The sequence below is a fragment of the Peromyscus maniculatus genome, chromosome 1 (genome assembly GCF_049852395.1).
Source record: "Peromyscus maniculatus bairdii isolate BWxNUB_F1_BW_parent chromosome 1, HU_Pman_BW_mat_3.1, whole genome shotgun sequence".
NCBI classification, from domain to species: Eukaryota; Metazoa; Chordata; class Mammalia; order Rodentia; family Cricetidae; genus Peromyscus; species Peromyscus maniculatus.
Genome location: NC_134852.1, coordinates 35,375,161 through 35,396,403, shown reverse-complemented (window position 1 = coordinate 35,396,403; position 21,243 = coordinate 35,375,161). Strand labels below are relative to the sequence as shown.

General features: G+C 51.6%; 1 protein-coding gene across 1 annotated transcript; it reads right to left on the bottom strand.

Moving 5' to 3' along the window:
- Positions 1-921: 921 nt before the first annotated feature.
- LOC102918546 (periaxin) lies at positions 922-20,117 on the bottom strand. The gene is made up of 7 exons (XM_015989254.3): positions 20,035-20,117; positions 15,132-15,175; positions 14,948-15,046; positions 14,724-14,849; positions 11,097-11,253; positions 5,516-5,712; positions 922-4,909 (listed from the first exon to the last, which is right to left on the bottom strand). Exons 4-7 carry the CDS (start codon positions 14,748-14,750, stop codon positions 1,127-1,129), a joined length of 4,164 nt encoding a protein of 1,387 aa, XP_015844740.3. The 5' UTR covers positions 14,751-14,849; positions 14,948-15,046; positions 15,132-15,175; positions 20,035-20,117; the 3' UTR covers positions 922-1,126.
- Positions 20,118-21,243: the final 1,126 nt, after the last annotated feature.

The following is a 21,243-nucleotide window of genomic DNA, read 5'->3' as shown; positions in this document are numbered from 1 at the left end:
CCCGAGTGTACAGGCTGTCAAACCAGACAGACAGGAAAGGGAGTGTGGAACTGGCCAGGTGGCCTTGGTGGTGCAAGTCTGTAATCCTAGTCTAGGAAGGCTGAGGCAGGACGACTGGAAACAGATGAAGGGCAACTTGCTTTACAGAGCAAGATCAAAGCCAGCTTGGGAAACAGTGAAAGCTGAAATTAAAAGTTAAGGGATTGGATGTAGCTCTGTTGGTGGAGTATTTGTCTAGCATGGATGAGGCCCTAAGCTGAATTCCCAGCACCACATAAAACCAGGCACAGTGGCATATACCTCCAACCCAGCTCTTGGGAGATAGTAGAGGCAGGCAGCAGAATCAAATATCAAGGCCATCCTTGGCTACATAGTTTGAGACTAGTGTGGTATATATGAGACTCTGTTTCAAAAAGAGAAAAATGAAAGCCAAAGGGTCTGGGGAGATGGCTCAGCAGTAAGGAGTACTGGCCGCTCTTCCAGAGGACCTGGGTTCGATTCCCAGCACCCACACGGTGGCTCACAAGTGTCTGGAGTTTCTGTCCTCCACAGGCACTGGGCATACATACGATATACAGGCAAAACACAATACACATAAAATAATAAATTAAAAATGTTTTTTAAAAAGCTGGAGCTGCAGTTCTGGGGTCGAACACTTGCCTAGCATACATGAAGACCCTGAAGCTCAATTCCCAGGCCATCAAAAGTAAAATAACATCTTGTTTTTGGAAAGGGAAAGATGGACAAAAGTTCACTTGCAGAGGGCAGTGGGTCCCCCAGGAGAGCTCAGCTAACATTGCATAAGCCTGTGGGTGAGCACAAATAAGGAGACCTTCACACACACACACACACACACACACACACACACACACACACACACACAAACACACACACACACATAGAGGAACCAGGACACATGGCAACCTTTGAATTATTTTATTCACAAAGCTTGGCGTGATATACAGGCACTTCTGCTAATGAGGTGGCGCGGGCCACTGGCTCCCGCCTGAGTCAGTTGCCCACCTTGGAGCCCTCTGAGGATTAGTGCTAGTAATGTTACACACAAAATGGGGAGTTGGGCTGGTGGATGGGAAGGCAAGAGAGAAATCCCCATCTGTCCAGGGCTTCACATGGCAGCAGCCTGGGTTCCCTCCATCCTTGTGGAGCCTGGAGCCGCTGTTTCTGAAAACCCCACACTGGGCAATCGGACCCTGAACCCACCTTCTTCACGGTCCCTACTCCCACTCCGGGCCTTGGGGCTTAACGACACCCTGGGAAAGCGGAATTTGGGTGACTTCTCCCCAACCGGGGACTTGGAGGTTGTTTCACCCTCTTGTCCCTTAGAGACCTTAGAAGGGGAAGCCAAGCCTACACGAGGTAATCGGACCCTGACCCGACCCCGGTGACCCGAAGCCCCTTCCCCACCAACCTCTTCCTCCTCCTCAGGGCTTGGAGAGCCTTCTCCAGAGACTGACTCACTTTGGCTGAAACCCACTCTGGGCAGCCTGAGCTTCGGACTCTTAGCCTTTTCTCCAACTTCTGTTCCTTCCTTAGCCCTCACCAGACCAAACAGGGGCAGCCGAACCTTGAGTTTGTGTCCGGCATCCCCATCACCCTCTGCCACTCTGTACTCGGCGTGGCTACTCACTGGTGAAGTGAGTTCCACGTCAGGCAACGAGAGCTGGAAGGTGCGCTGGGCCCCGGGGTCCTGGTGCTCAGGACCCTCTCCTCTGCCTCCTGCTCCCAGCGTTGGCAACGTCAGCTTCAACGCACCCTCACTCTTTGCTGCTTCACCCGCCTGGGCTTCATGGCTCAGCCCCACATCCAGCTCTAGCTGGGGCACTGTCACCGTGGGCATCTTGAAGATGCCCTCCCCCACTAACAGATCACCACCTGCCACCTGGGTTCCAGGCAGCTCCGGCATCACCGAGCCTGCTGTGCCCTCTGCAGAAGGGGCTGTAATCTCAGTACCTGCCTCCCGAAAGCTGGCCAGTTCTACCTGGGGCAGTGAGATGCCCAGGGTGGGCACCCTCAGCACTCCCTCCTGGCCCTCTGCGACCACCTTAGTGGTAGACACCTGCAGGCCTGACGGTCTCGCTGCTGCACTGGCAACGCCCCCTGCCTCCTGAGCTCCTGGTGTGACCAGTTCCACCTCTGGGATCTTAAGCTGTGCAGCTGTGGCCTCCAGTTTTCCCCCAGGGCTAACACGCCCATCCTCCACTTCTGCTTCCTTCCCTCGGGACAGCCCAAAAGATGGCATCTTCAGCCTCGGCATCCTCACCTTCCCGTCCCAGCCCCGGCCCTTTCCCTCAAGCTCAGCCTCCCCCGCCATTAGTACTTCAGCCTCAGAGTCCCGGCCTTTCACCCCAAACTTGGGCAGCGCAAACCTGGGCCCTTTGGGCTTGCTCTCAGCCCCTGCTACCTCCACTTTGCCTGAGGGCAGATGAGCATCCAGGCTGAGCTGTGGGATGGACAGGTCCAGGGCAGGCAGCAGCCCTGCTTCCCCAGCCCCCTTTGCTTCCGCTTCGGCCCCCGCTCGAGCTTTGGGGAGTGAGATGGCAAACTTGGACACCTTCAGCTTGGTGGCTCGCCCAGGCCTCTCCACCTCTGCCTTTGCCACTTTGGGCCCCGAAAGTCCAAACTTGGGCAGAGAAAACTTGGAAGTGGGTTTGGCTTTCATTTCTACCATCTCTAGCTGCTCTTTCTCAACTTCAACCGTGGGCAGCTGTGGAGTTACAATCTCCACAGAGGGCACCCGGAAACCCAGCTCTCCAACACCTGCTGCCACCCTGGGGCCCTCTGGCTTCTCCACTTTGCCTTCTTGGACTTGTCCCTCCAGGCCCAGGGCCCCAGGCAAGTCAAGCTCCACAGAGGGCAGAGAGAGGGAGGGGACACCAACACGGGCCACCTCACTGCCCACCTCTGGCTGCAAACAGGGAAGTGTCATGAGTTTACCTGGAACCTCAAGACCTGCCTCACTGGGCTTGCCCACCTTCCCCAGCTTGGGCATGGTCATCTTGGGCAACTTGAAACTAAACTCAGTCCCTTCTGCCTGTTCCGCCCCTGCCGCTTTTCTCTGAACCTCAGGAACCATGGGCAACTTCATCTCTGGTACCTTAGGAAGCTGCACCTCTGGGACCTGTGACACTTGAAGTTCAGGCAGCCGAATATCTGACACTTTGGGCAGCTGCAGCTCGGGGAGGTGAACATCAGGTACTGCCATCTCAGGCACTTTGGGGAGTTTTATTTCTGGAAGCTTCATTTCAGGAAGTTTCACGTCAGGCACTTTGATCTCTGACACTTTGGGCAGCTGAACTTCTGGAAGTCGAACATCAGGCACTGCCATCTCCGGCATCTTTGGGAGCTTCATCTCTGACACTTTGGGCAGCTGCACTTCTGGAAGTCGAACATCAGGCACTGCCATCTCCGGCATCTTTGGGAGCTTCATCTCTGACACTTTGGGCAGCTGCACTTCTGGAAGTCGAACATCGGGCACTGCCATCTCCGGCATCTTTGGGAGTTTCATCTCTGACACTTTGGGCAGCTGAACTTCTGGAAGTCGAACATCTGGCACTGCCATCTCCGGCATCTTTGGGAGCTTCATCTCTGGGAGCTTCATTTCAGGAACTTTTGGAAGCTGTACATCTGGAAGGTGAACATCAGGCACAGCCATCTCAGGCACCTTCGGGAGCTTCATCTCTGGGAGCTTCATTTCGGGAACTTTTGGAAGCTGTACATCTGGAAGGTGAACATCAGGTACGGCCATCTCAGGCACCTTTGGGAGCTTCATTTCCGGGACTTTCATCTCCGGGACTTTGGGCAGCTGCACTTCTGGAAGGTGAACCTCAGGTACGGCCATCTCAGGGATCTTTGGAAGTTTCACCTCTGACATTTTGGGCAGCTGAACCTCGGGGAGTCGCACATCTGGAATGGCTGCCTCAGGCACTTTTGGGAGTTTGACATCAGGAACCTTGGGGAGCTTCACTTCGGGCCCTTTGGGTGCCTTGACCTCAGGCCCAGCCACCCCAATGCCAAAAGAGGGCATCTTGAGGGTGGGGAGCTTCAGCTTGCTCTCGGCGACAGCTTCGGGGCCAGAGGGCCGGGGCTCCAGGAGAGAAAGCCCAAAGGTGGGCATTCGAAGTCTGGGACCCTTTGCTTTGGCCTCAGGGCTTCCCTTGACCTCCTTAGCTTCAGTAGCTTCCTTCCCTCGAACCCCAAAGCGGGGGAAACTGAGGCGGGGCATCTTCAGGGCCACCTCAGGTACCTCTCCCTGGGCCTCCACTTCTGTACCCGGCAAAGCCAGGTCCACTCCCACGGAAGGTGCTGCCACATCCAGGGTGGGGACCTTCACCACTGCAGCCCCTTCCTGGGTGTCCAGGCATGGAAGTGTGGGGAGAGGGGGTAAAGAGGGCAGGGTGGGGAGCTCCACTTGTGGAACCTGGATTCCTGTGGCTGGGGGCTCCACAGCTGGTGCAGCTGGGGCTCCTAACCCAAGGGTTGGCAGGTGAAGGGCAAAGCCGCTGGCTGACTCTGTTGACACCTGAGGAACGCCCACCTCAGCACTTGGCAGCCGGGGCCCAACTAGCTCGATCTTAGGGGCTGTGAACCCAGCTCCCGTGGCTACCTCAGCCTCTGCCTTGGCCTTCCTCGGGGGAGGAGCAGCAGCCGCCATTCGGGCTACCTGGGCCTCTTCAGCCACTTCTCGGACGCGTAGCCGGGGCAGCTGGAGACGACGACGGGCAGGGGCCGCTGGGACAGCTCCCTTGGCAGCCTCGATTTTGAGACCCCGACGCAGTCGGGAGAACTTGGGTAGGGAGAACTCGACGTCGACAGGGGCCAGATCTGCAGGGGTCCCCAGGGCCCCCGGCACCATCTTCTTCTTCTTCACAGGGGACAGACTCTGGATGTTCTGAGGAGAGAGGAGAAAGGCAGGAGAGAGGAGGCTGTGGGACAGTGGGAGGCTGGGAGTGGACAGAGAAGAACACCCCACCTAGTATTGTACCAGGCTGGGGATGTATCCCCCAAAACACCATCCACCTGCCTGCCTATCACTTCCCCCCAGGGAGGCAGTGACAGTATTTAGAATCTCACTGTGAATGGACAGGGGCGGCAGCAATAGGGACCCAAAAATTCCAGGCCTTTATTTAGGAATTTCCCCCCCAACATACCCATTGCAGAGATGGGGAAACTGCGACCCAGAAAGTTAAAGAAACTTGAGTCACTCAGTAAACCAACAGCCCTTAGGCTAGAATCTGGCCTTCCAGGAGTATCCTTGGATCCTAGTGAGCCTGGTTCCGGAGGTGGGGACGGGTGTGAGCCACCTTCTGATAGGCGCATCCTCCTCCCAGGGGGTGGAGTTTAGGAGCAGAGAACAAGGGGCAGAGGGCGGATTAGTGTTGGGTTAGTGACAAGACAAAGGGACAAACTGGGCCGCGATGTCAGGGAGTAGGGTTTACGGCGCAGAGACCGGGTCGCTGGGGCAGTCCTGGGCCGGGACCGGGCTAAGCACGCGTACCAGCTTGGCCACTTTGGCCCGCGGGCCCTTCATCTCGAAGCCAGACACCGTCCCGGGCCGCAGCGCCAGGTCCCCTGTGGGCACAGTGCGCTTCAGGCAGAAGGAGACCTTGTAGGGCTCGGCGCATTGCAACAGGCGAAGCGCATCCTCATACTTGAAGTTCTCAAAGAAGACGCGCGCACTCAGCAGCTGGTCCCCTGCAAGCAAGGCGGAGGTGGGCGGAGAGTGAGTGTCTCCTGACCCCTCCCACAGAGGCACACCCACTTCGTAGGAGTCAGCCCAGTGAGGCCCGGGCCCAGATTTTGACCCTGCTCCTCTTGGCCTCTGGCTTGAGAGAGGACATCTCAGAGGTAAGGGCTCTAGGAAGGAAGCTGGTTCCATTGGTTTTGGCCCCGCCCCTTTCCAGATTGAACCAATCCTCTCAGGCCTCTCCACCGTCTTATTCCATCCTCATCATTCAGACAGAGGGTTCCTTGAGAGATCAGAATCAAAAAGTAACATCCATGAGCGCCCACAGGGGTTTTGTGTAGTTCAGTTTACAATATATAGCGGAGGATGATCTTAAACCCCGGATCCTTCTGCCTCCACCTCAAGTGCTAAGATTACAGGCATTTGCCACCATTACTAAAGTTGATAGCCTGTATCAGTTCCTTGCCCTCTGTGGATGGTTCCTTCCCCATGCTCTTGAACTCACAAAAACACACTGTTGGAACTAGAGCTGTAGCTCTCCTATAGAGCATGCTTGCCTGGCATGAAGGATGTCCTGGGTTCAATCTCCAATACCACACATACGTTCAAAAGGCACACTGGCAGAGGATTCGGACCTTGAGTTTTCTTTGTCTTCGCACACTGGCCTCAAATGAGCAGAGATCCACCTGTCTCTGCTTCCCAGGCGCTGGGATCACAGAAGTGTGTTCCCACCCTTGCTATCTCCCTGCATTTAATGATCGTCTGTGTGTATGTATGCCGTGTTTATGTGGGTGCTCTCCAAGGCCAAAAGAGGGCATCACATACCGACATGAGTGCTGGGAACTGAACTCAGTCTCCAGGAAGTGCAGCGAGCACTCTTAAGCACGGAACCATCTCTGCAGCCCCTGTAACACTTTTTACTATGTGTGTTTTAATATTTATTTTATTTGTGTGGTGGTGGGGATGTATGCTGGTACCCACAGAGGCCCGAAGAGAGCTTCAGATCTCCTAGAAATGGATTTACAGGTGGTTGTAAACTGCCCAGTGAAGGCGCTGGGAAACTGCTGGCTACAGTGTCTTAACCACGGAGCCATCTCTCCAGCCCTTGTTTTTTGTTTTTGTTTTGTTTTGTTTTGTTTTGTTTTCTGAAGCTGGGCTTTCCCACTGTAGCTCAGGCTGGTCTTGATTTCTCTTTCACTATGAATCCAAGACTGGCCTCAAACTATCAATCCTTTTGCCTCATTTCCCTGACTACTACATTTCCCAGCACTGGGAGGCAGAAGCTGGAGGATCTCTGTGAGTTGGATGCCAGCTTGGTCTACAGAGAGAGATCTACATCCAGGACTACACAGAGAAACCCAGTCTTGAAAAAAAAAAGATGTCTGCTTCTAACATCCAAGTTTATATTTTCATCCTTGAATAGTCTCTTCCACACTTATAAAAGGCCCCCCAATATCTTCAGGGAATTTTTTGGAGCACTAACCACCCCAGATATTAAAACTGTGACTATGCAAGTCTCATATAAACAGGCATAAAACCTATACAATTCTCCCTGCACTTTAAACTGTCTCTAGGTGCCAGGTGTGGTGGCGCACACCTTTAATCGCAGCACTCTGGAGGCAGAGGCAGGTGGATCTCTGAATCTGAGGCTAACCTGGTCTGCAGAGTGAGTTCCAGGGCAGCAGAAGCTACACGGAGAAACCCTGTCTCGAAAGAAAAAGGGAAAAAAAGAAAAGAAGCAGGGTCCTCTGGAAGCGTAACCAGTGCTCTTAGATGCTGAGCCAGCTCTCTGGCCCCAACTTTTTGTTTGTTAATGGTGCCGGAGATTGAACCCAGGACTAATGGTGCTAGAGATTGAACCCAGGGCCTTATGCATGCTGGACTAATGTTCTACCACTGAGCCACACCCCCAGGCTCTTGCTGACTCTAGGGAAGCCCTCTACCCCTCAGCCACAGCCCTAATCCTCTTCTCACTATTTTTGAGACAGGATGTTACTAAGTTGCCTAGGCAGACCTTCGATTTCCATCCTCCTACCTTAGACTCTTAAACAGCTGTTTATTTTTTGAGACAAAGTTTCCCTATGTGGTCCAGGCTAACCATAAACTCAAGATTCTCCTCCCCCAGACTCCCAAGGGCTGCTGGGATGGCAGGCCAGCACCAGGCTCCAGATTATGTCTGATACAGTGTAAATGCTATAGAAATAGTTGTTCCTTTGTTTTTTAAAGATTTGTTCATTCTTACTTTATGTGTATAAATATTTCGCCTCCATGTATGACAGTGCAGAGGCCAGAGGAGGGCATGAGACCCCCTGGAAATAGTTGTAAGGGACAGTTAGGAGCCACCATATTGGTGCTGGGAACTGAACCAAGGTTTTCTGCGTGACCAGCAAATGCTCTTAACTTCAGAGTCCCTCCTCTAGCCCCTCAGCTGTGTTGTCTAGAGAATAAAGACAAGGAGAAAAGTGCAGCCGTATGACCCCACCACACGCAAATATTTTCAGTCTCTGATTGGCTGAACTTTCGGATGCAGAATTCGCAGGTGTGTAGGGTGGATTGTCTATCCAGCTGCCCCTCCACACCTCCAGCCGGGTGTGCAAGAGACAGCTCTGATTTAAGAGGTCCAAAATTGATGGGTCTGGTGGTCCTGCATGCCTGTCATCCCAGCAACCCTTGGGAGGCTGGGGCAGGAGAATCGTGAATCTAAGGCTAGCCTGGATCACATGGGGAGACTCTGTCTCAAAAAATAAAACCAAAAACCAAACAGCGAAGGCCACCTTTGCAGAGCTTCTTTTGTGCAGTCCTTGAGAGCCTGGTGGCCTTTCTTTTCCGTTTCTATTTCTTTTGGGTACTTCTCGGGGCCTGGGCATGCTTTCCCTGACAGTGTTCTCTCACGCTTTCTCTGAGGCTCCCCGACCCCTTTATCCACGGGAGTACTTACCAACCTCCACTGCTTTCTCGGACCCTAACTTAAAAGGCCTGGCATTCTCCCTTCCACTTCCTCCTCTCAGCAAATGCTAAGATGTACAACTTGCTTGCCTTGGTGTTTTTCTCCCAGTCGGAAATAAAATTGTCCTTGAGTTTTAAAACAAATAAACAACAACAAAAACTACCCACACCTTGTCTTTCTCCAAACAGGTATCAGCAGGCTACTCTAGCCTCAGGTTAAAAAAAAAAAACAACTCCTGAGGAATACTAGAGATAAAACCTAGGGCCTCATCCATGCTAGCCAAGTGCTCTACCACTGAGCTACAGCCTCACCTAAAAGTGATCCCTAGGAATATCTTTGAGGCCTCTCTATCGTACCCCACACAGAGATCCTGAATATCCGGGATCCAAATAGTTCTTCTCTTCACTTCCAACAACTCCCCCTGTGGCCTGAGCATCCACCATCTCTTAGCAGCTCATCGAAGAGCCGTCTTGTAATTGATCTTGCTCCCGACACTGCCTCATACAGACTGCTGTGAATGAAGCAGCTCGACAAGACGCATCTCTTTGGGGTTGAGGATTTGCAAGCACAAGGCCCTGGGTTCGGTCCTCAGCTCCAGAAAAAAAAAAAAAAATGCATCCCTGCTTTTCCTCTGCTTATGCCACAGAATAAAAGTCACAGTCCTTATGCGCCCTCAAAATTGCCCTCCCCTGACTTCTCACTAGTGTCTCCCCACTATATTGTAAGCTCCTCAGGTCTTGTTCACTGTTGTAGACAAAGCAACAAGATGCTTTGTAAATAATTCTTATGGAGCAGGGATGTACTTCATTGGTAGAAAACTTGCTAGAATCCACCACTGAGAGGTTGGGAGCACAGTTCAGTCATAGAGCATTAGTCTAGGAAGCCCAAAGCCCTGGGCTCTATCCCCAGTATGACAAAAATAAACACATACATTTTAAAAATAATTAATTTAAAAAGAACAATTATTATGTTCTATATATAAATCAAATCAGCTTTATCCATATTTCTTAAAACATCTTTGATTTAATTATTTAATTAAGCTCTTCTCTCTACCTCAAGTTAACTCCACCCCTTCCCCTGTCCCAATAACACATTAATTAGCACTTACATAGTGCTTACTGTGTGACACTTAGCTGTGTGCTGTCTTCAAAACCTGACTCATTTAAGCTACATAATAACCTCATGAGGTCAGTGCTAATTATTCCCATTTAAAGATGAAAATATGGAGACACAAAAATATCACGAGGGTTCTGGGAGCCCAACACAGGCAATGAACTGGCCTTCAATAATCACAGTGCCAGCTGGGCATGGTCACTCAGGCCTGTCATCCCAGCTACCCGGGAGGCTGAGGCAGAAGGATCAAAAGTTCAAGACTAGCAAGAAGGCTCAGCGGTTAAGAAAAGTGCTCTCCAGAAGTGGTGGCTCACACCTTTAATACTCAGGAGGCGGAGGCAGGTGAATCTCTGTGAGTTCCAGGCCAGCCTGGTCTAACAAAGCGAGTTCCAGGATAGCCAGGGTTGTTACACAGAGAAATCATGTCTCAAAAAAAAAAAAGAAAAGAAAAAGAAAAGAAAGGAAGGAAGGAAGGGAGAGAGAGAGAGAGAGAGAGAGAGAGAGAGAGAGAGAGAGAGAGAGAGAGAGAGGAAGAAAAGAAAAGAAAAGAAAAGAAAAGAAAAGAAAAGAAAAGAAAAGAAAAGAAAAGAAAAGAAAAGAAAAGAAAAGAAAAGAAAAGAAAAATGTGAGCGTGCGCTCTTCCAGAGGATCCATTTTTGTCCTGGCACCCACTTGGCGGCTCACAAGGGATCCCCTGCCCTCTTCTGGCCTCCGGAGGTACAGCAGGTACAAGGCACACCGTCATACTTGGAGGCAAACCATCCACACAAATAAAATAATATAATTATTTTTCAAGTTCAAGCCCAGCCAGGGTTACACAGGAAGTTCAAGTACAACCAGGCAACTTGGAAAGACTCTCAAAAAGTTAAACAGGAATTGGAAAGCAGGGCATTGGTGGTGCATGCCTGTAATCCTGACTCTTTGGGAGATGGAGTCAAGTCATCCATTGCTGTACGGCGAGTTCAGTGCGGGCCTGGGCTCTATGAGGCCCTGACTCAATTTCCCGAGCCCCCAAACAGTGAAGAGATGTAATTCAGTGGTAGAGTCCTTGCCTGGCATGCTTGAAGAGCTGGATTCAGGAAAAGAACACGGAAAGCCTCACCCCAGTCCCTTAACCCCGCCTCCTGGCAAATGGGTCCAGTTTCAATTGCATCCCCGCCAGAACTCTGGGCATATACCGAACCACACCCACGCAGGTCAGTCCAGTCCCCACCAAGCCACCAGACTCCACCCCACCCCCGTCACGCCTTCGCCAGGCCCCCGACCCAAAGCAGATTCCAAACTCCGCCTCCGCAGATCAGCTCCGCCCAGCCCTCTCCAGGCCACGCCCACCTTCCTGCAAGCTGAGGCTCCTGGCCGCAGGTGAATCCTCCCGCAGCTCGCGGACGAAGATTCCTTCTTTGCCGCCGCCTGCTACGTTGATGCCGCTGACTCCCGTCTGCGCCTCGGTCTCCACGATAATCTCCACCAACTCCGCTCGTCTCAGCTCCTGCGAGGGGCGGCGAGGGGTCGCCATGACGCTCCAGGACCGCAACTCGCCCAGGGCTCGCCATGGCGTTCCTTCTCTAGGACCCGCGGTGTGGTTAAACTGCCCTACCCTCCCTCTCGCTCTCCGGGAGGATCGGGGTCCAGAGGGACAAGGAGCGGGGCTGGAAGAGGAGGGGGTGGGTGGACGGGGCCAGATCATGGGGTGGGGCCGCTTGGAAGTGCCTAAGAGGCATCTTTGAGAGGCTTATTCATCCTTCTCCCTTCCTCCCTCCTTCCATCTTCATTTTAAGACAGGACTCATGTAACCCAGAGCTGCCTTGAACTCAGGTAGACCAGGCTGGCCTGGAACTCACAGAGATCCACCCTCAAGTGCTGGAAGATGTGTACCACCATGCCCGACCTTTTTTTTTTTTTTTTTTTTTTAAAAAAATGTGTGTGTGAGTGTGTGTGTGTGTGTGTGTGTGTGTGTGTGCAATCAATGTGCATATGCACATGGGTGCCTATGGCAGTCAGAGGAAGGCTTGGGGTCCTCTATAGCTGCAGTCACAGGCAATTAGCTGTGAGCAGTCCAATGTGGATGCTGGAAACCGGAAACAGGTCCATTGACCTGTCCCCCTCCTTGTTTGTTTGTGGCAGGGTCTCAGGAGGTTCTGGCTGGCCTGAAACACTGCATTCACCAAATTGGTCTTAAAGTCACAGTGATCTGCCTGCCTCTGTCTCATGCTGATTGCGGGTGTGCCCCACCATGCTCACCCCTGCCCTTTTGTGAAAGGGATTCCTTTGGCCTAGGCTGAGGAGGGGCTCAAGGCAGTCCAGCTTCAACCACCCAAACCCTGGAATTAAAGGTATAAGACAAAGTGCCAACTCCAGTATCCATATTCATATTCTAAAGACCTGGTGGGGCTTTATTAACTGCATAACTAGCCTAGAGAATTAACCCAATGGTAGAGGAAAGGCCTAGCATGCACAAGGTTCTGGGTTCCATTTCCAATAAAAACTAAACAAACAAAAAGCCGGGCGGTGGTGGCGCACGCCTTTAATCCCAGCACTCGGGAGGCAGAGGCAGGCGGATCTCTGTGAGTTCGAGGCCAGCCTGGACTACAGAGCGAGATCCAGGAAAGGCACAAGGCTACACAGAGAAACCTTGTCTCGAAAAACCAAAAAAAAAAAAAAAAAAAAAAAACCAAAACACATATATAAAATATTCCACTTGATCGTAGTTATTCCTATAGAACAAGGGCATGCTTCTAAGAAAGGGAGGCACCCTTAAGCCATGCAAGATGGAAGAATGGGGTCTTGCCCCCTGTGGGCTTGAATGTATGTGAGAATGCTGTTGTGGACGTTCTAACCGAGACATGCGTAACTCCCCCGGGAGAGGGAATCCAGTCACCACGGGGGATGCGTGGGTAATGAATGGTGACCACAGCAGAAGTGGCATTCGTGGTATTTACTGGCCCTTGTTCCAAAACACACTGGAGGGTTCACATCTGCTTCCCAGAAGGGGAAGCGAGAGAGCTGATTCTGTCTAGGAAACCACTCTGCTGTGTGCATCTGGGGGTGCACGGTTTACTTTCTGGGACTATCACTGTGCCGTGAAGGTGGGCAATATGGAAGGAGCCTCTGGCGGTGAACGAGCACAGATGGAAGGGACAAGTGCAACCCACTGAAACCAGGACGGGCACCCATCCCAGAGCACGGAGAGGGAAAACGGGACTAGATGCCCTACTGCAGGGGCCTCAAGGGACTAGGGCAGGGCAATATGGAACATCAGAGTTGGAGTGTGCTCTGGGAACAGCGTGGTCCTTCCCCTCCCCTCTGGACAGGAATTGTGTTTTTTCCATGTTTTTTAGGAAGTCACAGGAAGGCAGTAAATCCTAGGCAGTTAAAGTACCTTACCTAATGCCACACAGCACATTAAACAAATATTCCATCCCAGGGCTCTACAGGCAACAACCCCCTTGCCTTTCCCCCTCAGCCTGAATGAGGCTCCTTTATAAGTAGAGCCACCCAGTCCAGCACCCAATAGAAGAGGTTAAAACTGCTAACATTTAATCGAAAAGCAATTATAGTCACTGAGGCATTCCCTCTGTGCCAGACTGTGCAGATGGCCAAAATGTGAATCCTCAAAGTCCCCAGAGCTGGGGACCATTGGCCCATCTCAAATGAGGATGCTGGGGCTCAAAGGGGTTAGGTCACCTGCCTAAAGCAGTGTAGGACTGGACTTGCCCTATGGTCCCCAGTCCTCTACGCTGACCCTATACCTCCTCACCTCTTCCTTGTAGGGGGTATTTTGACTCAGGGTCCTACTCTGTAGTCCAGGTTGGACTCTAACTCATAGTAGTCCTCCTGCTTCAGCCTCTTGAGTACAAATGCTGGGATCATAAGCATGTATCCATATCTGGTTATGCTAGTTTCTTCTGATGAAAAATTTCTGTTGAATTTTTTGTTTTTTGTTTTTCAAGACAGGGTCTCATGGCTCTGGTTGTCCTGAAATTCAGTATGGAAACCATGCTGGCCTTGAACTCACAGAGATCCACCAGCCTCTGCCTCTCAAGTGCTGGGATTAGAGGCCTGTGTCACCACACCCAACTATTTTCTAATTTAATTTTAAAAGATATGGGGAGAAAGAGCAAAAACAAAGATTTTCTGTTCGTTGATATTTTGCCTGCATGTATGTCTGTGTGCTACACCGACTGGTGTCCATGGAGGTCAGAGGAGTGGATCAGATCTCCTGGGACAGGAGTTGCAGATGGTTATGGGGCCCGTGTGGGCGCTGGAAATGGAAACCGATCCTCTGGAAAAACAGCCAGTGTTCTTAACCACTGAGCCAGCTCTCCAGCCCCCTGGGCTCCTTTTAAAAGTTTTGTTTACATTCATTTATTTATGTATGTGTATGTGTGTAGAGGTCAAAGGAATCGATTTTAGGAACTGGATCTTTCCTTCTACTGTGTAGCTTCCAGAGATTGAACTCGGGTCATCAGGCTTGGCAGCAGGCACCTGTCCCACAGAGACATCTGGCTGGCTGGCCCCTCTGCTGGGCTTCATCATCATCATCAGTGCCAAGGATTGAACCCAGGGCCTCGTGTATGTTAGGGTACTCTACCACCAAGTGACACCCACCCACCCCCCCTTTTTTTAAATCTTTTTGAGACAGTCTTAGATGCCCCAGCTGAACTTGAACTTGGGATCCTTCGGTTTCATCCTTCCAAGTGCTAGAATGACGGGCCTGTACCTCCAAGCCACGCACTCTATTCATTTAACCCTTCATGATCTAAAGAATCAGCCTCTGTGAGGTTTGTTTGTTTGTTGTTGTTGTTGTTGTTGTTGTTGTTTTTTGAGACAGGATCCCAGTTCTGCAGCCCAGGATGACCTTGAACTTGGAAGTTAAGATGACAGGCATAAAAGCCACCACGCCTATCTGGATGCCCCACACATTTACTAGTATTGCCACCCTGGCCTGTGGACACCCACCTCAGCGCTGCGGCTCCTGGCCTCCATAGCTCTGCAGAGAGTCGCCTGAGCCTCAGGCTCCTGTTTCCTCACCTCCTTCTGCTGTAGGACCAGCTTCAGCTCCTCATGGAGCAGCTGCCGCTGAGCCTGGGGGTACAAGACGGAGGTTTGAGGCATGGAGAGGTCGTGGGATAGAGGTGGGGCTTGCCGGTGAAGTCAGGCGGACAGAGAGTAGGGCCCCTCACCGCTTCCTGGGTGCTGGTCCTTTCTCCTGAGAGGAGCCCCACTTGAGGTGACGCACAGCTGTAAGCAGGGATTTCACGCTTCCTTTGAGGTCTTGCTGCCTGCCAAAGAGAGACAAAGGACCGTGGGACACCAGACAGGCCCAGGGAAGACGGAGAAGGGTATATGGTAACAGCCAGCACTCACCTGAGGGTCACCTCCAGCTCCCTGGGCCTCCTGGGTCCGGGGCTCTAGGAAGAACAACATACATAGTAGTATCACTTCCTGTGCCCCAGTGGCTTCCTGAGGGCCTGGCCCTGTACCCACTCTGGCAATTCTTTGTCCATAAGTGCCATATAGTTAGTTCCAGACCAGCCTGGGATACACAGAGAGCCTGTCTCAAAAGCGTGAATGCAGAGCCAGGCCTGGGAGCACGTACTTGTAATCCTACGGTGTCTGATCTATTCCCTGCTTATGGAGTCAAACCCAGACCTTTAGCATACAAGGCACCCATTCTACATTCCCAGCCCTTGCTTTGAGGTTTTTGTTTTGTTTTGTCTTTTTTGTCTCTTGAGACAGGGTTTCTCCTGGTAGCCCTGGCTATCCTGAAACTAGCTCTGTAGACCAGGCTGGCCTCAAACTCGGAGATGCGGCTGTCTCTTCCTCCCGAGAGCTGCGGTTAAATGCATACGCTGCCACTTCCCTGTGTTTGAGACATGCTTTCAGTACATGTTAGCCTCAAATTCTCTATGTAGTTGAAGATGACCTTGAACTCTTGATCTTCCCATTTTTGCCTCCCGAATACTGGGTTACAAGTATATGACAAACCGGGCGGCGGCGGTGGTGCACGCCTGTAATCCCAGCACTCAGGAGGCAGAGGCAGGCGGATCTCTGTGAGTTCGAGGCCAGCCTGGTCTACAGAGCTAGTCCAGGACAGGATCCAAAGCTATAGAGAAACCCTGTCTCGAAAAACCAAAAACCAACCAAACAAACAAAAACCAAGTATATGACACTGGTTTTAGTTTACCGGACACCTGCTTTGCTTCTGAAAAATACGTCCTCTCAGAGAGGCCAAGGGAACTTGTGCCTGTGTGGGGCACACAACCCAAGAAGAAGGCACAGAGCAGTCAGCCTCCAGCCAGGCCCTCCTGGGGGCTTGGAGGAGGGGCCTGTCCCTGAGCTTGGCCCCCACCTGGCATGCCAGCCCGCCAACCCCAGCCACACAGGAAAAGGTCAGGCACATGCGGCACATTCCCTTACACAATGGCCCATCTGCTGTGCCAGTCACATTCTGCCCCTGCCCACTCACCCACCCACCCACCAACCGCTGCACAATGGCCCTTCATAGCTCACCGCTGGGGCACAGAGCTCAGTTGGTAGAGTGCTGGCCTGGCATGCACAAAGGCCCTGGGTTCAACCTCCCAGCACTACATAAACCAGGCTTGGTGGTACATGAGTATAATCTCAGCACTTGGCAGGTGGAGGCAGGAGGATCAGACATTCAAGGCCATCCTTAGCTTCACGGGCCAGCCACATGAAACTGGGTATCAAAAACAGCAAACTTAGCCCACATTTGACAAACCTGAAACACATGCGCGCGCGCACACACACACACACACACACACACACACAAGAGCTATAACCACTCTACTGACTGCCCCCCCACAGAGTCTGAGGGTTCCTGTCAGCCACTCCCAAGGATCTTAGATTCTGCGTCCAAGCCCAGCCTCCCCTGTGAGCCCTCAACTCCCGCACAGAAGTTGAAGACCTCCCCTAAGGTGGCTTCCCTGTGAAACAGGCCCTGTGCGGGCAACCACAGACCTGGAATCCACCCTGAATATGCTAGTTGCAAAGTCAGAGATCAAGGCTCGGACAGAAGAAGTTACCTGTTGAGGGTCGAATAGCCAGGACGAGGCGGAGTAAAGACCGATGCCTTTGACCTCTGCTCTCTTCCTAACTTGCAATGCCAAGGCCCAAGCTGCAGAGCCACCAGCAAGAGCTGAAGTGGGCCAGAGGAGTCAAATTAAACAAACTCCAGAGGGACCTTGTTAGTGCCAGGCCTGGCCTAGGCAGCCTCATGGGCCCCATCTTACGGGCAAGTGAAGGAAAGTTGAAGACAGAATCTCATAAACTGGGTGTGGTCGAAGAATCCTGTAATCAATCAGGACTATGATGAGTTAGAAGGCAGCCTGGGCTACATCAGACTGTGTCTCAGCAATACTTGAAACATCAGGAATGGTAGGCAGAAAGATTTATAGTTTATGGCCAGTCTGGAATACATAATGCGTTCTGGGTCAGCCTGGGCTACAGCATGTGATCCTGTCTGGGGGAAAAAAAAGATCCAAATCCAAACGAGAGTCAATAAGGTTTGTGGGGAACCCGGGTCTGGCATAGTGGCAGATATCAGGAACATGGTATAGGCCACATTCTCCTTGCTCTGGGCCCAGGCAGTGAGGCTACACAGGAACGTGACACAGGAAGCCCAGGCAGAGCAGGGACAAGACACTGCCCTCCCTCCCTCTTCATCTTGGCCCGGAACAGCTGCCCAGCCCAGGTTATATTTAGGCCACTGAGCCCTTCCTGAGCCACATGCCCAGCTCCTGGGCAGGGGTGAGGGCAGCTTCCGAGGGAAATGCACCCTCCAGGGCACTCTTTGTTCTCAGCCCTGCCCATCCCACTAGGTAAGGAAGTTGGGGACAGGCTTCCTGGGAGTCCCTGGTATATGTCACAGGAAGAGGGAATGGGGTCCTCCTGGTGAATTGTGGCCAGGCAGAACTTTCTGGATGTCAACAGCTCATTTCTTGAGGCACCACCCTAGCATATGCCTGAAATCCTTCCAAACATTTCAAAGGACCCTGTTTCTTGAGCATTTACTATGTGTTAAGGTATAGAAATAATGTCTCAGCCAGACAGTGGTGGCACACACCTTTTAATCTCGGTATTCAGGAGGCAAAAGCAGGCAGATCTCTGAGTTCAAGGCTAACCTTGTCTACAGAGTGAGTTCCAAGACAGGCAGGGATACACAAAGAAACCCTGTCTCAAAAAATAAAACAAAAAGATTTATATATATATATATATATATATATATATATATATATATATATATGCAAACACACACACACATATACATATATATGTCTTTTTTTTAAACGCTGGGCATTGAACCCAGAGCCTCATGGTTGCTGGCTAAGCATTCTACTACTGAGCTACCTCTGAGCCCTCTACTTTTCTTTCTTTGTTTTTTTTTGGGGGGTGGGGTGGGGGGAGACAGGATCTCACTTAGCTCAGGCTAGCCTGATCCTCCTTCTTCTACCTCCCTGGTGCTGGGATGACAGGCTCAACCACACCAGGTTTCATAGGATGCTAGAGCTCAAGCCCTTGGCCTTTTGCACACTAGGCCGAGCATTCTACCAACGGATCTATGTTCTCCAACATAGATCCTCTTCCCCTTCTGGGTATGACAGACCCATACCACCAGGCCTACATCTATTTGTCCATTTTAGACGCTGTTCAAGCCCTTAGTGTGGCTAGGAGGCAGATACCATCATATGGACTACGGCCCAGCTAAGGATTCTGTCCTTCTTGGCTCCCTGACCCCAGGAGCTGCTGTCTACCCCATGTGACTCTGCCCACTCAGAGCCTTGACTTCCCTGAGCCACCTGTGATCTGCTGCCCTCAGCAATGGAAGCTAGGCCGGGTCCAGCTCATCCTGGCCCCAGCTCGTCCTGGCCCCAGCTCATCCTGGCCCCTGGGCACTATCGAAGGCCATTTAATGTGGCTGGGAGGAGATGCCCAGGTAGTGCAGCCTGTGGTCCCTTAGGTTGTCCCAGCTCCAGTACGTAAGTCTGAGTACATGGAAAAATCCTTCTCTTTGGGGGCCTCAGTTTCTTAACTGTAAGATGTATGCACCCAATAAAAGTAGCTTCGTGGGCATGGGGCCAGCCTGCAATCCCAGCACTTGGGAAGCTAAGATTGGAAGATTGTGAGTTGGAGGCCAGCCTGGGCTATTCGGTGAGTTCAAAGCCAGCCAGTCTGTCTTCAGTACACACACACACACACACACACACACACACACACACACACCACATACACACTCCACAGACACACACAGTAGGTTTGAAAGTTTGAGCCAACAGATACTTTGAATATTCCTTATCTAGGGTAAGTGCTCAGCTAATATAAACCAGTTTCTGGCAACAACAGAGTGCAGAGGGAGGGGGCTATCCATCTGTTTCTCAGATTCATGTTTGTATGTTTGTGACAGTGTTTCCTGGTAGTCCAGGCTGGCTGCACACTCCCTATGTAGCTGAGAATGCCCTTGAACTCCTGTCTTTCTCCACCTCTAAGTGCTGGGGTTACAAGCATGAACCACTACACCTGTCTTCCATACCCGGACTTTGCACCCCAAGTTCCTCTGAACCAACGGGGAACTTAAAGTCGAGGCACCAACTTTAGCTTGAGTCCAGCCTGCTACCAATGGGGTAGTGCTACCTTTCCAGCGCCCATTTTCAAAGACCAAGAGCTTCTCCCCAGCAATTCACACTCTCCCCCGGCCTCCATCTGCCCATCTTACAGATGGCAAAGTGGAGACAAAGGGTGAAGTCTCCTACCTAAAGCTGCCCAGCCAGTTGTGCACACCCAGGACTCACAGGACTAAAACAAGAGGGTGGTCAGGAGTCCAGCCCGAGCCGTATCGAAAGACCCTGAGACCTTATCTCAACTAAAACACTGAAGGAAGGGCTACAGAGGAAGGAGGCCAGCTCATAGAGCCGTGCCTAGCATGCATGCAGCCCTGCATCCATCTCCAGCACCGCAGACACTCAGCATGGTGGTGCATGCCTGTGGTCCCAGCACTTGGGACCTGCAAACAGGAGGCCCAGAAGTTCAAACATAGCCTCAGCTATATAATGTGGAGGCCAGCCTGGACTACCTGAGATCAAAGACCACCCCCCATCCTGAGGAGAAGATAGGATGTGAACCCAAAGCCTGGTTCCAAAGCCCATGGTTTTAACTCCTCTGTCACTCTCCCCTCCCAGGCCTCCCAGAACCCTAGGTTGTGGTCCCAGGGCTGCTCGGCCTGGCCAGCTGATTATTTCTGATTGTTTCTTACCGTTGAGCCTCCAAACACCTGCAGAGCTCCTGGTCCGGCTGTCCAGCCCCAGCCTTGGGCTGGGAGGGAAAAGGATTGGGAAGGGGGAGGAAGAGGGGGGAGCTTGGCCATTGGCTCCCTTGCTGTGATGTCACCAGAGGGTGGGTGGTGGGGAACAAACATCCCCTTCTCTGGGCTACATCCTTCTGCAAGGGGGTGGGGATATGGAAACACCAGGCCCTCCCTTGCCAGAGCCCAGACCTCCACCCCAGTCCTGGTTCAAGAATTTGCATACCAGCCCCACTAGGAGACTCAGCACCCCACCCAAACCATCTCTGGCTCCTGGACCCTGGCCTGGCCCACATAGTCCCTGAAATTCTCAAGACAACCTCCTACACCCTCTCCCTGATACTGTGGGTTCAAATCCCAGCTCAGGTACTCCTGGCTGTGGGAACTTCAGCAATCACAGGGCATCTCTGGGCCTCAATGTCTTTGTCTTTGAAATACGGGTGGTAAGAATGCTTACCTCTGAATGTTGTCATGGAGTCAAGTGGGTTTAAAGCCTAAGTTGGGGGCCAGTGAGACTGCCCAGCAGATGAAGGCCCTGGCCATTAAGCTCGAGGACCTGAATTCTGTCCCTGGGCCCACATCATGGGAAGAACCAACACATGCAAATTGTCCTCTGACTTCCACACACACAAGCACATACCCTGTGACACATACACACACACAAATACATTTAGTTGAAAAAAGAAAAATTAAGAACTAAGACAAGGACTGGAGAGAAAGAGCTCAGCAGGTAAGATCGTTTGCAGTTTTTCCAGAGGACCCAAGTGTGGCCTTACAACCGCTAGTAACTTCAGATCTGGTGTATCCAATACCTCTGGCCTCGTCAGCCTTCTATCTGTGCTCTCGGATCCACATGCACACATAATTAAGACTAATAAAAACAGATACTTTAAAAAAAAAAAAAAGACGCATACCTTTAATCCTAGCGCTCAGGAGTTCGAGGCCAGCCTGGTCTACAGAGTGAGTTCTAGGTCAGCCAGAGCCACATAGTGAGACCCTGTCTCTAAAACACTCACAAAAGTGTTTTATATAAATAAAACATAAAATATAAAAGAATACATAAAAAATAAATAAATGGCTTTTGTTGTTGTTTTTCGAGGTTTCTTTGTGTAGTCCTTGGCTACACACTGCATTTGAGGCCAGGCTCAAGAGATAAGATCT